This window comes from Orbicella faveolata, unplaced genomic scaffold, assembly GCF_042242905.1.
Source record: "Orbicella faveolata isolate gen_17 unplaced genomic scaffold, um_ofav_v1 contig_34, whole genome shotgun sequence".
NCBI classification, from domain to species: domain Eukaryota; kingdom Metazoa; phylum Cnidaria; class Anthozoa; order Scleractinia; family Merulinidae; genus Orbicella; species Orbicella faveolata.
In genome coordinates this window covers 11,651,454-11,666,311 of record NW_028301563.1, presented here as the reverse complement: position 1 = coordinate 11,666,311, position 14,858 = coordinate 11,651,454, and the positions used below count along the sequence as shown (strand labels likewise).

The window sequence follows — 14,858 nt, the reverse complement described above, 5'->3', positions numbered from 1 at the left end:
TCATCATTCCTATTGGCAATTAATTTATTGAAACTGTCCCAGTTGTTTGAAAGCTGGATAACATTATCCTCAAAATAAATCCCTATCCAGTGGATAGCACGGTTTGTTTTGCTGACACTTATCTGCTGGATAATGATTTTTCCAGTGGATAGCATTATCAAACAACCCGGGCCAGATAAGCTGGAGAAGTTCAGAGAGCGCTCAACAAGCTAGGGTCACTCTCAGCTGTACCTCAAGTAACTCTTATTAGCTTCTTTCAAACTCTCCTACAAAACTTTCAAGCACATGCATTGTATGTCAATGACACACACTGAAGTATGTATCATTTTTAAATCTAAACAGGCTGCAAACCTTAATTGTTTACGCCCTCAAAAACACATGCTGGATCTCCAAATTCCCATTACAGCCACTTCTTCCATTAATGGCTGCATTATATAAATCTGAAGTAAAGAGTAAGGGTGAGCTTACAGCCACAAACAAGCAGAAAATTGAGCGGAAACTCTAAAGATGGTATGAAAAGAGACAATGGGACAATAATTATTCAGAACTGAGGGTAATGGAACATGAAAAAACAAGTTTAAATATTTTGTAAGGTCGTTTGAGATATTTTTTGATACAAAAACACCATAATAAAGTGTATTAACGTTTGTCTCACGATGTAATCACTTGAGATGTAGATCGCGACGTTTCAACTGCTTACTGCTAGTCTTCTTCAGGCGATAAGGTCGACTGATTGCACGGTATCATTTATATCACAAAGGTCGGCTGTGATTGGTGCATTTCGATCCTCCTATTGTTCCATTGTTCTGGCAAGTAGCTGTTCCCTCAGTGGTCCGCTGTTGTACCGTTCTCCTGTTGTTGTGTTTCTTGATCATGGGTATCCATGCTTCAGGAATTTCAATTCCACTATCCCTGTTGATGTTATTAGGGTGAAGTCTTATGTGAATAGCTTCCTTGACCCTACATGTGTACCAGTGAGGATCTCGATCAATAAACTTGACCTCATTCCAGATAGGATAGTGGCCGGTCTTGTGGGTGCGTTCAGAAACGGCGGAGGTCTGGGTACGAGTGAGTCGTATATCCCTGTCGTGTTCTTTGATCCTCTCCTGCATTGATCTCCCTGTTTCCCCGATGTAGACTTTGCCGCACTCACAGGGAATCCTGTAGACAACACCATCTTGTTTAGCCGGGTTGACGGTGTCCTTTGGTCGTACTAAGTGTGACCAAAGTGTCGTGTTGGACTTAAAAGACGGTGCGAATGCCTTGTTGTTCTAAGCAGCGGCGGAGAGACTCTGAAACTCCTTGGACATAAGGTAAAACAGCGGTGGATTTAAATTCCGCGACAGGCTCTCTTCTTGGGGTTGTTCGTGCCTTTGTGATCTTCTGTACAAAAGAGGAGGGATATCCGTTAGAAACAAGTACAGATGACAGATGTTTCTTCTCTCCAGCGATTACTGATGGTTTGGTCATGAGACGTTTAGCCCCGTCGTACAGACACTTCACAATACCGCGCTTTACTGACTGAGGGTGGTGTGAATCATACGCTAGGTACTGATCAGTATGTGTTGGTTTCCTGTAGACATTGGTGGTAAGGTGGCCATCAGGTTCTCTGTAAACTGACGTGTCGAGAAAGGCGATCTTGCTGTTGTTCTCAATCTCCATGGTGAAACGGATTGATGGTTGTTGACTGTTCAGGTGTTGCAGGAAGACGTCAACTCTATCCCGATCCAGGATGGTGAAAGTATCATCTACATACCGTTTCCAGATCTTAGGCTTGCAAGGTGCGGACTCTATTGCTTGTTCTTCAAATATCTCTATGTAGAGATTAGCAATAACCGCGGATACAGGGCTCCCCATGGCTGCGCCGTCTCGTTGGTCATAAATCGATCCGTTGTACTGGAAGTACGTAGATCTTAATACGAAATCCAAGAGGTCCGCGATTTGAACTGGTGTAAGTGTCGTGCGGTCAGCCAGGCCTGCGTCGTTCTCCATTTTTTGTAGCACGGTTTATACGGTGCTCTCGATCGGTACGTTGGTAAACAGTGACTCTACGTCGAAAGACACCATGATCTCATGGTCCTGGATCTCTTCACTGGCGATGGTGGAGGCGAAGTCAGTTGAGTTCTTCACTGTAAAGTTCAAGTTACCTGCAAGAGGGGATAATACGTTAGCCAAGAAAGCAGACAGGTCGTATGCAAAGGTGTTGACACACGACACAATTGGCCTAAGCGGTATGTCAGCCTTGTGGATCTTCGGCAAACCATAGATCCAAGGTGGTTATTTGTGTCGGGGTCTGATCTTATTACAAACCGCCTCTGATAATTTTTATTATGTGTCCACTCCGTTCCAGGGTTAGCAGCTTCTCAGATAGCTTTCGGCTCAAGCGGTCTGTCGGACCTTTTTTGAGCAGCTGGTACGGTCCGGAATCAATTAGCGCTGACAATTTTGCGTGGTATGTGTCAGCGTCCAGGATCACGCTGGCGCAACCTTTATCGGCCGGAAGGATCATGATGGAGTTGTCCTCTTTTAGGCTTTTTAGAGCCTCCTGCTGTTCCTTCGTGATGTTGGGCGTGGGTGGTTGTGCCTGTTGAAGGATGGTGTTGATGGATCTCCTGACTGTGTCTGCTTGCTCCGCATCTAGTGGCCTGACTGCTGACTCAATCTTGGTGATGATCTCGGTGGCTGGGACGCTCGTAGGAGTCATGGCAAAATTTAGATCTTTCTTCAGTAAGGACACCTCAGCTTCGTTAAGGGTCCTGGATGACAAGTTGATAACCCACTTTGTTTTGTCAACAAAAGGTGTAGGAGAAACAGAAGACTGTTTCTCTCGCAAAAGTTTCTCAAACTTCCGCTGTTGACGGTCTTTGGTGGTATTAAAGACTCGCTGGGTAGTGGATTTAACCTTGTCGAGTACCTCTGCAGCGTCATCCGCAGAAAGAGCAGATGTTATGCTCTGTGCTGTTGATTCGGCTTCTTTCTTCGTATCTCCCTTGGCTCTCTGCGTCAGTCTGATTTTTTCCCTCAGAAATTTCATGGATGCTAGTTCAGCGACTCTGCGTGCACCTCTGGTGGGAACTGGCAGCCGAACTTGCAGATCTCTTGGAACAATGTGGTTCTTAATACACCTTGTGAGAAAGGTGAGATGGTTGGTATAGCGCGCGAGCTTGCGTAAGCAACGCTCGTGTCGACGAATCAACCTTAGGGCTGTGCGCCCATATTTCTGGTCATTGTAATTATAACAGCTAAGGAAGGTGCAAGGTTTGGAAATTAAAGGTAATGGGTAGTGGAAAGTTCATGCCTCACTCTCCCCCCCCCCCCCCCCCCTCCCCAACCTACATGTTGGTTACCATCAATAATTTCCATCTTTTTTAGTACGGCATGGGTCAAGAGAGAGAAGAAAAATTAATTAATACAATCAATTTCAGTCTTCCATGAAATATTTCCCTCACTTTTTTGGAAACAGTTGGATGCCAAAAATTAAAACTGAAGACTCACCAACATGTCTGTGTAAGTATGCCATTCGGTATGGAAATCTGAATTTGACACATAACTCATATTATCACAGCCATATCTTTTAGCAGCAGCTGAGAACATTGCTACTCCCCCCCTCCCTCCTCCCCCCTTGGATGGGAGACTAGTTTTTCAAAGCAATATTCAATACTAAGCAATGTTAGGTTAGTGACCCAATTCACTGGTATGCAGTTATTACAACCATGTTTGAAACACTGATATTATACTGAGGAAGTGTTTTTTTTTTTTTTTAAAGAGAAATTTAGTTTCGGCAGTAATCACTTAAAATAAAGATTTTTTAAACATATTTCCCATTAATTTCCTCAAAATATCTTAAAAATTCCCAAACATTCACTTTACATAAAGTTAAGTGGTTTTTCACTATGACAGCTATTATGCTATAATTACTGGATTTTGTTTTTTTTCTTTTTCTTGTACATGGAAGCAAAACAAATTATGGAAATCTCACAAATATGTCAGCAAGAGAGTGCAATGTGTGAATCAATCATTTGTAAGTAAGTTGAAGGACACAATTCTGCTTCTGTTATGGAAATATATCTGAATGTGTTACATATGCTTGAAGTTAGCCATGATCAAATATACTCATTAAGTTTGTGATCAGATGTTCTATGATCATAACCAGAAGGTGATTTGCTTCTGTCATAACCAATGATAAGTTAATGACTGTGTAACTAGGAAATCAACTAAGGAAAGGTCTAGTAGAAACTACAAGAAATAAAATCAAGGAATATTTTACAATTGGTACTCATACATCTGGTGGTGGGTGAAGGGCAAATAAGACAAAAAGTCAACAAATAGCTAAATAAATATCTCTATCCTTTAGTGTCTGTCTAATTATCACAGTCCCAGATTATCACATTACAGTCATTTCAATCATTACTTTTTGATTATAAATTTTATCAGCTGGCTACTTACAACTACCATGAAAGAGTTCAACTGCCATGAAGGAGCTGAACTCAGGTCTAAAGAGAAACAACTTCAGCTAGTGGTCAGAGCAAAACTTGAACCCTCACCTCCGGATTTCAAGTCTGGTGCCCCAAGCAATCAAACGCACACAGCCTCCTATCTGACTCAATAACCTCAGCTTGCCTTCCCTGTGGTTCTTTCTGCCCTAATTGAACAACATTTAAAATTTAACCTACAGCAGCTGACAGACCTTGGCTCTGACACATGCACTGCACTGTTTGTGTTAATAACAATTAAGATGTCAACTAATTATAAATTACTCTCACTGGTTGTTGGAATTCAAATGAAATAAAAAGAGGTAATTCATCCTCAGTACAGCACAGTACAGTGACACCCAGAAGTAATGCGGACAAAAAGGGATGTCTAGAAACTAAGACCTAAGACTCCCTCTGAATCTCAAAACCTAAGGCCTAAGACTCCCTCCGAATCTCAAAAAATAAGACTTAAAACCCCCCTCCAAATCTCAAAAAAATAAGACCTAAGACCCCCTCCACATCTCAAAAACTAAGACCTAAGATCCCCTCCGAATTTCTTATAGCTCCACTATGAAGTCACATTCAATTTAAGCAAGCCATTTGCGCACCTAACTTTAGCCATTAAAATTCCCGGCAGTTGATGTACATAAAATAGCGTGACTGTTCGCACCAAAACTTGCACATGTAGAAATGGAATTTTATTCCAATTTAGTTGAGCTTTCCTTATTTATTTTTGTAGTTTAATATTCTTTATTTCATCTGGCACTCATATCTCTAGATGGCTTTGTAAGAATCCAAGAATTATTAAATAATACTGTTTTGTTACTTGTGATCCAGACTGACATTTAAGTTCAAATTAAAGCAAACCCAGGTCTTGAGATTCTATGGTTGCCTTAGGTCTTAGTTTTTAACTTGTACAATATTTATTTTTGAACTTGAGAAATATTATTTTCCAAGATGTAGTGGTGAAGCGATTTCACTCCATCACTATTTCACTCCTTTACTCCTTCACTGGGTCACTTCCTGTTAGACAATTGAAACCCCAGGGGGTGGGGGGGATTCCCATATGAAAAGGTCATGGATGCTCATTGGAAAATTTGAATTTAACTCCTAAATTAAAGAAGACTAATATGGGAGTTGCTCGAGCTTCATGAGACCCCTAAAAGATACCACTTAAAACGGAATAGGTCCGATTTCAAGCCACTGTTCAAGAAAGGATCCCTCGCACACTTGTAGGACCCAACTCGCATACTCGAGAGATCAGCGGAAATCAAGCCTAAAAACAGAAATTAAATGAGAGTGTTTCTTTTAATTGTTATTTCTTTGAGTGCACCCTAAAGGTTACTTTGACAGCTAAAAATGGTGATGTTCCGTTGTCAACACCCTAAGTGAGACCAGAATTCTTGATTTGTACCCAGACGACAAGCATCCCCGACCTATTCATATAGGAGTTCCCCTGTACGTTTTACAGTCGCTTGCACCGTGTCAAGTTAGGTATTCTTTGAATTTCTGATGCAAGTACTCAATATCTCACTGCAGAAATGCTCTACACTGAATAAATTTTCGCACGAATGTTTTTATAAATAAATGCTACCTGTAATTATATAACTAGCTCATTTCCCACTCGATTGCCGATAAAGAAGACATTGAAAGTCACAAAATTGATGAGCTGTACGTATTTTCCTCCACCCCCAACATCCCCCCCTCCCCCCATGCCAGACAAATTATTTCGTCCTTGCTACCCAAACCATCTACAAGTTATGTGTTGACAGGTTTGTTTGTTAATCTTGAACAAAAGTTTTGTTCTCAGTGGGGATCAACCCTAAGTAAGTTTTTAAGTTATAGCTTCATGTGTTTTTAAAGTAAACAGCACACAATACAAGTAAGTTCTAACACTTGAGTAAGTTAAGCTTATGTAAATACCCAGCACCCAGGGGTGATCCTGACTGCACAAGGAAAATAACAAAATTCATCTGCAGCGAGCAGATCTCAGCCACACGAGCTGATTACTTTAATAGCTTTTGTTTGATGAAGCTCGTGATCTCTAAGGCCTTCAAATAACAGCCCCGACATCTAACTTTATTAAGATTCTGGAATGCAATTTGCTATGCTAATTAACAAGCGTGCGTTGTAAATACGAGCTGAGTTAAACAAGTATAAATACTTTACAGACTTCAAGCACTTCTTACCTCGGGAAAGAACGTTGCAGGCTATCGACCATCACCATTTATGGCCGATTTTTGGAAAAAATGGTCCTAGACTACCAAACATTGACCAAACAGACATGTCACATCGCCTTCGTAGCATTTGCTACGCATGAATGAAAAGCATTTCCGCAATCTCTCACTCGCTTCACCAGCACCCACTCCGTCGATTTTTTGCCCTCGCCCCAATTTTCGCGCGACCAGAAGGTGTAAAACGCAAAACCCCTTCAAATGACTCACGCGAGTCGAATGCAAAACCGTATTTTTATCACACCTCGCTATTCGTTGATTTCTTATTACATGGCCCTGGCTAAATGTTTAACTTCTTCGATTTTGGTATAATTTCTTCAATCTGCATTTCCTCTCGTCTGTGTATCAAAGCGTTCGAACTTTCAAATAAAAAGGACGGGGTTGCTCATCGTATCTTTTAGGGGTTAAGAAAGCGGTTTTGGTACCTCAATCCTAAGGTGTTCAGCCTCAAAAGGTCCACAGCGGGAGCTTTTGCCGTACCTTTTGGTGCATTGATCCGAAAATCATATAACAAGAAATAATATGTTGTTTTAGAATTGGTACCTCTTAGGGGTGAAAAACATTTAAGCTACGCCTACAAAACAGGATCTTGGTACCTCTCAGGGGTTCTTATCAAAATCTCATATGAGCACCCCCATCCTCTTTATATGGGAGTCCCCTCCCCCCCCCCCCCCCGGGAGGTTTGGATTTCCCTAAGCATAGCCAGGTCTAGAGACAGATTTACAATGATAATTGTTTTGACCAAAAACACAGCAAAATTATCCTGAGTGTCCATTCAATTGTTGATTTAAACCTCCGGTTGCGACTGCCTCTCATAAGCAACCACCTCTCCTCGGCGACCAGCTTTCCAAAATACCAAAAGTTTCCCCATCAAATCACTATATTTGGAACCTCTTGTAAGTGACCACCTCTCGTAAGCGACCGCGACCACTTTCGGAGCAAAAAGTCTGAAATTTTCTTTCATTTTTAACCTCCCGTAAGGGACTTCTTGACAGATAATAGAGCAAAAATTGGATAATAAGGTGTTGTCACATTATTGCATTCCTGGAAAGTGCCAGATTTTTCCTCGAAATTGATTTTTCACATGAATAAAACATTGAATAACATTATGGCTACTGTTGCCTGGGAACAGTAGCCACGAAAATTTAAAGAAAAAATGCATGTTCACTGTACTCTATCAGTCTGTATTCTATCAGTCTTAAAAAAGACAACCTAAATGTAAAATTTTGACCCAATATGGTCTAAAAAAAAAACAATTTTCAAAAGAAGATGGAAGAAGATTATAGTCATAGTGATGCATGAAAAGTGCATTGTGAAGGACAACAAGATCAGTTAATTTAACAATCTCTAATTCCTTAAAAAGAGGCTCAGAGTGTTCATCTGGTTTCAAGAAAGTTATAATATGTATAGCCCTCTTTTGAACAATTACTTAAGGTTTAAGAGTAGAATTGTAAGTATTGCCCCAAATTGATAAATCATAGGTGAGGAAGGGGTAAATAAGTGAATAATATAATAAAATATTAATGTAATATTTTATTCCTGTTTACATAATGTCTAATTTTAGATAATACTCCGATACCTCTTGAAACTTTCTTGCTCAATTTGTGTAAGGATGGTTTCCAGTTCAAATTGGAAGAAAAAATAGGAGATCTGAATCACTGAAAGGCATTTCTTCAATATGGTTTACATGAACTGTTCCTTCCTCTCCAGGTTCATTAAGTGCAATTTTAGCTTTCAACACCATTACAAGTGAAGAGTTACTTGTATTCTGAAGTCCTAATGGTGTATTGTGTTTCTCATCTGAATCACTGACAGGCATTTCTTCAATATGGTCTACATGAACTGTTCCATCCTCTGCAGGTTCATCAAAACTGCAGGCATGTCTTGTTGGTTTATCTGTACTCCAACTTTGCCATTGTCCAAAGATATAATAATCACTCTTCTAAATGCATTTTCATATGCATGTCTGTGGGCCAGTTTCTTGGCATATCCAAGCAATTCAAGTCTTTTGGTGGGGTCTTTTTCTGTGAACCATAAAATTTACCAGGAATTTGAAAGTTGAAAAGTCAGATATATAATCTTAATTTCCTCAAAAAGTTTCCAAAAGAAACCTACTGGCCCTGGGCTATCGGACATGAATTTCTTTCCACACGGAAGGTAAGTAAGGTAAGGTAAGTCTGCATACAAGCCAAGTGGCCCACCAGGCCGGAGCTTTATCCCTGTTTCTGTGGCATGAAGCAACTAGGAGTATTTCTACTCCCCCCTGGATGGGGTGCTAGTCCATTGCAGGGTTACCCCCAGCATTAAGTTTGCCGGTACCCATTTTTACACCTGGGTGGAGAGAGGCACTGTGAGAGTAAACTGTCTTGCCCAAGAACACAACACAATGTCCCCAGCCAGGGCTCAAACCTGGACTGCTCAATCTGGAGACAAGCGCACTAACCATGAGGCCACCGCACCTCCCACACGGAAGACTCTCACAATTGCTCTATTGACAGATTATGATACCATTGCTTAAGGACGTTCGTGCGAACATTTTCCAGTCAATAGATTTTTTTGAAATTTTTACTGCAGTCAGATAATGAGTTACCTGTGTCAGAAATGCCAAAAAAATCAGGGATCAGCAACTTCATTTCAGAGATGAAGCCTGTGGAAAACTACCGTGATTTTGAAAAATTGGCGCACACAATTCAGTATCGACCACAGGGGGTTTATAGAACTTTAAAAATATCGAAGGTGAGTCAACGGAGGCAAACGATCTCGGACATATTTTGTAAAAGTGGGTCTGTTGCATAAATAATTCCAAATGTTGCCAACCTTTTCACAAAACTTAACCCTTCAAGGGGCATTTGAAACCGCTGCACAGGTAAACAAAGAGCTAAAAAGAACAGAATTTGATGATGCAGTTTGCAAAAAATCCAAACTTTTAATAGAAAGATTTTCTTCATTTTTTTGCTTAACATAGAAAATCGGTAGAGGACATGATCTATCAAAGGAAAAATAGGGGTCACTGAACATCCAAGATCATTAAGTCCATAGCAATGGCCATCTGCCATATTATTGTTCATTTTATTACTTAGCGCACACTTGATGCATGATGTGGAGTGTGAATTTTCCTGCGCAGTAAGGATGCGCAGAAACAATTCAGGTGAATGTCCTCAAGCCACTGTTTGAATTAAAAATATCAGTGATGACACTTTAGCCCATCAATCTGTACTAACCTTGCTGTATCGTGTCTTGATCTCCACCATGCCCACTGCCGTCACAAAAGAATTCACAATCTTTAATCTCCAGTCTAACCACACATCTATACAAAGAATTGTTCTTTTCCTGACTATCACTGTTATCAATTTTATTCTCCAGCCTCTCTAGCTGAAAAAAGTACAACAGTAAAAACCTGTCAGATGAACAATAATATTTCTTTTGCATGTTTCTGTTACATGAAGGGGAGTGGCTCCTCACGTGAAGAGTTACAGTAAGTGCCTGCACTGATAACACATTGTGGTGACCCATATTACCCAAATGGGAGTGTTTAGACTTGACTGAGGTTCTCTCAGAAAACCCAAATTCACACAAATTCAGAAATCATACATCAGAATTTTAACATTAAAAATGACTTTATTTTACAAATTCAGATAATTGACCTTAGTAGCCAGTAATTAGCAAAGTTATTATGTAGGTAATCTACCCTAAACAAAAGATTTAATGATGTTATTAATTTTAAAGCTCAAAGAAAAAAAAATAAATAAATAATCAGCACTTCTGAGTTACCATAACAAAATGAAGACAGGAAGATTTCATTACCTGAACAATTTTTGTTGACCATCCATTAAATCCAAAGTAATGATTAGCAAGCACTGTACACTTTGCCATGTACAAAGGGTGTAGAACAACTTCTGTGAACTTTTTCCGTTGAGCAAACTGGACCTGTATTTAAACAATGCCAACTAATAAATTCTTAAAGCTAACTCAGATAACACCGAACACAGGTAAAAAACTCTGCATCGGACCTAGAGGCCCAATTACCAGCAGAGCACATCCTGGTTTCTGTAGCATTAAGTGCTCAGGAGTATTTTGACACCTCCCTGATGGGACAGTATGTCAATCAGAGGGTTTACTCACCCCCACCCCTTATGGCATTAAAATCACCTGTACCTATTTGTACAAGTAGATCTAATCTATGTAGAGGGAATCACTGTGAGAGTTAAGTGTCTTGCTCAAGGATACAACACAATGTCCCTGGCTAGGGCTCAAATGGAAATAACTTGATCTGAAGTCCAGCACACAAGCCCTCTGGCCCAGGTTGTTCGAAATGTTGATAACGCTATCCACCAGATGAATCACTATCCGGTGGATATCGTGGTTGGTTTTGTTAACACTTATCCACTGCATATCAATTTACCTCATGGATACCACTATCCACCTTTCAAACAACCTGGGCCTGGCCTCAAAATTATGCAACAGTTGGTGAAGAACATTATTGCCATGAGAACTCTGCCACAAGGGAAAACTAAAACTGACCTTTAAAAATTGGCCTCCTAAAAGTCTCTTTCCATTTATTCTTTCTTTTGCCTTTTTTGCTGCCCTTGCTGAATAAAACTTGACAAAGGCATATAGAGAACTGTAGTTCAACTCAGAACAATTCACAGTGGACTCCTCAGGAGCTGGTGGCAAAAATGATAATTTTCATGTTATTAGATAATCACTCAGTTAAGTAATAATCAACTTTTTGACTTTAGTTTATTACATGCAGCCTTGATAAGATTCCTTCTCATGCATGGTGGTGAAGTAATCAGATTAAAAATGAATCATCCCAAGTTGGCTTGTTACGACAGTTTAAAACAAATTCACACATTGAAATTATGTTTATAGTGGTCAATGCACTTAGCTACACCTACAACCCTGCAAAAAACTGTCGAGATAGTATCATCAATGTTCTAATTGCATGTGATACCATAATGTAATCAAACCACACTGTAGTCCCCCACTACCTCCATTCAATGTTATTTTATTGGTCTCAAAACCAAAGGATAAAGTTCTTGTGTTATTCCCATCCTCACCAAAAAAAAAAAAACATGATTACAAACATTACAGGAGGGGAGGGGTAAAGGCTCCATTTATTTAACGACATTTTGGAATCTACTCAGTGCAAATGGAAAAATGACAATATTTTTTCAATATATTTTTTGTCACAACTAGTTTAGACCATGGTTGTAGCTCGTTCGGCTAAGGCAAAACACTTAAACAGACAGACTGGTAGTGGGTTCTAGCAGAAGCATATCACCTAGACTAGGTGATAGGCTTCTGGCTCTAGCAATACTTATTATTCTTTAATGGGTTTATCATTTCCATTATTTAGCAGTTGCTGTTAGAGTGAAAACCTCAAAATTTTCTGACATTTAAAATGGCTCTGAAATGCCTCCTTTAAACTTCAAGTGCTTATCCTGAGCAAATTGTAGTCGAAATCATTTAATCACCTAAAAAAAATTAATAAGTTTACTGTATAGGGCCACTCCATTTAATGTCCACACCTCCACCCCTCCACCCCCTATCCCTATTGAGGACTTTTGAATTTTACCCCCTCAGAAAAGTAAACTTTTTACTCCCCAAGAAGGGAAGACCAAAGTTCAGACACACTCCCCCCTTCAGAATTTATTAAAGACCAAAGATCCCAACACTGTTGCCATCTCAGAAATGGCCTTTGAAGACTCCCCCCTCCCTCTCTGATTTCCTAGGTCATCAATAGAGGGGAACTGCAGATAAAAATGGAATGGCCCATAGAATTGCTTCCAATTGGTCAACCTTTTTTCACAATAACTGTCTAATTTCTCGCACGCTGATTGGCTCATTTTTATCATCAATGGGAGTACAGACGGTCAGTTTTTTATGTGTCTGTCCTCTTATTGCTGATAAATTGCATCATAACATTGTCAAAGTGGCTGTGGAACCACTCGCCTCGGCGTGTGGCTCCGCAGTAAACTTTCACAATGTTATGACGAAATTTATCATCAAAGAGAGGACAGACACATAAAAAACTGACGTCAATTTGTTAAATTATCCAAGTCTTCAGTGTTCACAGTTCTGACGTTAAAAAGAGTTCCTACGATCAGAAAATTAGAACAAGAAAAATAAGTTACCTTCTGAACTATCTGATGAATCGATCACTTGTACTTCATACACCAATCCAAACTGGGAGAATATTTCAAGCAGTTTCACCTGAATCATTGAAAACGACAATTCTTATTATTTAGTCAAGTTGTACACCATTATTGTCTATATTATATGGCGAAGCATCTTATTATACACAAAGAAATCCTTACTTGTACCACTTCTTTCTCCAGCCGTCTTGAAATGTTGGTGACATAGAGATTAACTTCATTCTTATGAGGACGAAAAAACTCGATAAGTTCTACTGATGAGTCCGCCATGTTTGTTTTGGCTTCCCGCGCGCTCCCGCGTATCGTCCGATCACTCAGCGGTATTTTAGTAAAGAAATTGCCTCGTGGTGTATCAATCATATAGTGGTTTTCTATATACCTTGGGCTTGAAGGAAAATAATTTTTAAGGTGATTTCTCAGTATTGCATTGCGCATCCCTACTGTGCACGATTTTCGCGTCATTAGCGCCTCAAACTCTTATTTGTTGCGCACGGAGATTACCAAAAGTCACCTAAATAACCGTATTTGTCAGCATTGTGGCATGAAAACAAGCACGGTGACCCCTCTTTTTACAACGCTTTTGATATCTCCTTGTCCTGTAACAACCAAATTTCATCGGAAATCTATGGCCGGTTCTTTTACTAGGGACTCACCTTGAGCGCAAAATGACTCAGAATTGAAATTTAATCGGGGTTTTAATGTTTTTCAATGTCATTGTTTTGTGGAGCTTAGAGTAGTCAAAGTGAAATGTATAGTGCCAAAGAAAACCAGTGAAGGTCATTCAAGGATACCTCCAGGATCAAACTTTGAGCAGCCGGGCCCGATATTGCAATGGAGGGCTATGTGTACCTTTTACTACTGTATACAGACTTGCTCATATTCAATTGTCCCAAGAGCGTATAAAACGCAAAATGAGGCCCTACGTCAGGTGAAACCCTAGGGAGACCAAAAACATCATGGCGGAGAACTCTCGAAATTGAGATGAGACAGGCCTTACATGACCAGAAATGTGGAAAGCGGCAAAAGATCGAAAAATGCAACCTCGTTTTCAGGGCCCTCTCTCTTCCTCGAGAAAAGCAAGGGAGGAAGAAAGAGGACCGTAGGAACAAGCTTAGGAAAGTTGCGAGCTTATGCCTCACAAAGGGTTAAGAGGACGAGTGAGTGATTACCCTATATAGCATTTATAACTGAGGGCTATAACTGAGCCAGACATGAGTTACACAGCTACCCATAGACTACGAGGCTCTTCATGGGAAAGAAAATAGGAAATGAAAAAAGGAAGAAGAACCTGCCCGCATCACTTAGAGCCCAAGAAACTCCACTGATGCGACGCTGAGCGAGTTGTCAGAAATCAGTCAATCAGCGCTGGAACACCAGATATATATGGATTGACACGTTGTCCACGCGATCTGTGTCGCGCTAGAGGATATTAGGGTACTGGATCGCGACGACTAATGCAAAATAAAATTTGACAAGGGAGAAAACATATGCCAGAAAAATTCAAACGACTATTCCAAATGTTTCAAAGCCTCATTGAAAATCTTGTCCACAGAAAATATGTTTTGTCCAGCAAGATGGCGTTTAGATATATTATTATTATTATTATTATTATTATTATTATTATTGTTGTTGTTGTTGTTGTTGTTGTTACTATTATTATTATTATTATTATCATCTAAGTTTAAAACAAGGGAATGAATGTAGGAAAAAATTCTCATCTGTCACAGAGAGTACGGCGTAAACCGTGAGCAGGTAGAGAAAAGACAGAATACCGTAAATCACAACTGCTGCCACATTTCGGCTGAGCAAAATAGAATTGTCTTTCAGGATATTCAGCGATCGTTGCTCGAACACTCCCCCAACCCCACTCCCTCTCCTTCACCATTGAACGCCTGTCACGCAGGCTATATTACGTTCAGACAGGAGCGCAGACATAATTCACTGGTCTAATCAGCCTATTCTATAACCCTGTCTTGAATGTCACTTTCGTCATG

The 14,858-nt window shown here is 40.1% G+C and overlaps 2 protein-coding genes and 1 pseudogene across 3 annotated transcripts in view; all 3 read right to left on the bottom strand.

Moving 5' to 3' along the window:
• The window catches only part of LOC110057074 (uncharacterized), a 35,215-nt gene extending 28,560 nt beyond the window's left edge, over positions 1-6,655 (bottom strand). The window contains exon 1 of the mRNA XM_089271344.1: positions 4,545-6,655. The gene's annotated coding sequence lies outside the window, so the exon portion shown is untranslated. The remainder of the gene's footprint in view (positions 1-4,544) is intronic.
• Positions 802-3,289, bottom strand: LOC149104775 (uncharacterized; the record flags this gene model as incomplete). The annotated part of the gene is given in 2 exon segments (XM_089271343.1): positions 802-2,334; positions 2,336-3,289. Coding segments are annotated over 2 exon segments (1,011 nt in total), but the record flags the coding sequence as incomplete, so codon positions are not given.
• Positions 6,656-8,081: 1,426 nt separating the features above from the next.
• LOC149104774 (RAD52 motif-containing protein 1-like) lies at positions 8,082-13,161 on the bottom strand (annotated as a pseudogene). The gene is made up of 6 exons (XR_016201206.1): positions 13,027-13,161; positions 12,844-12,922; positions 11,228-11,370; positions 10,511-10,633; positions 9,928-10,078; positions 8,082-8,730 (listed from the first exon to the last, which is right to left on the bottom strand). The product of XR_016201206.1 is annotated as an RAD52 motif-containing protein 1-like (transcript).
• Between the last annotated feature and the right edge of the window lie 1,697 nt (positions 13,162-14,858).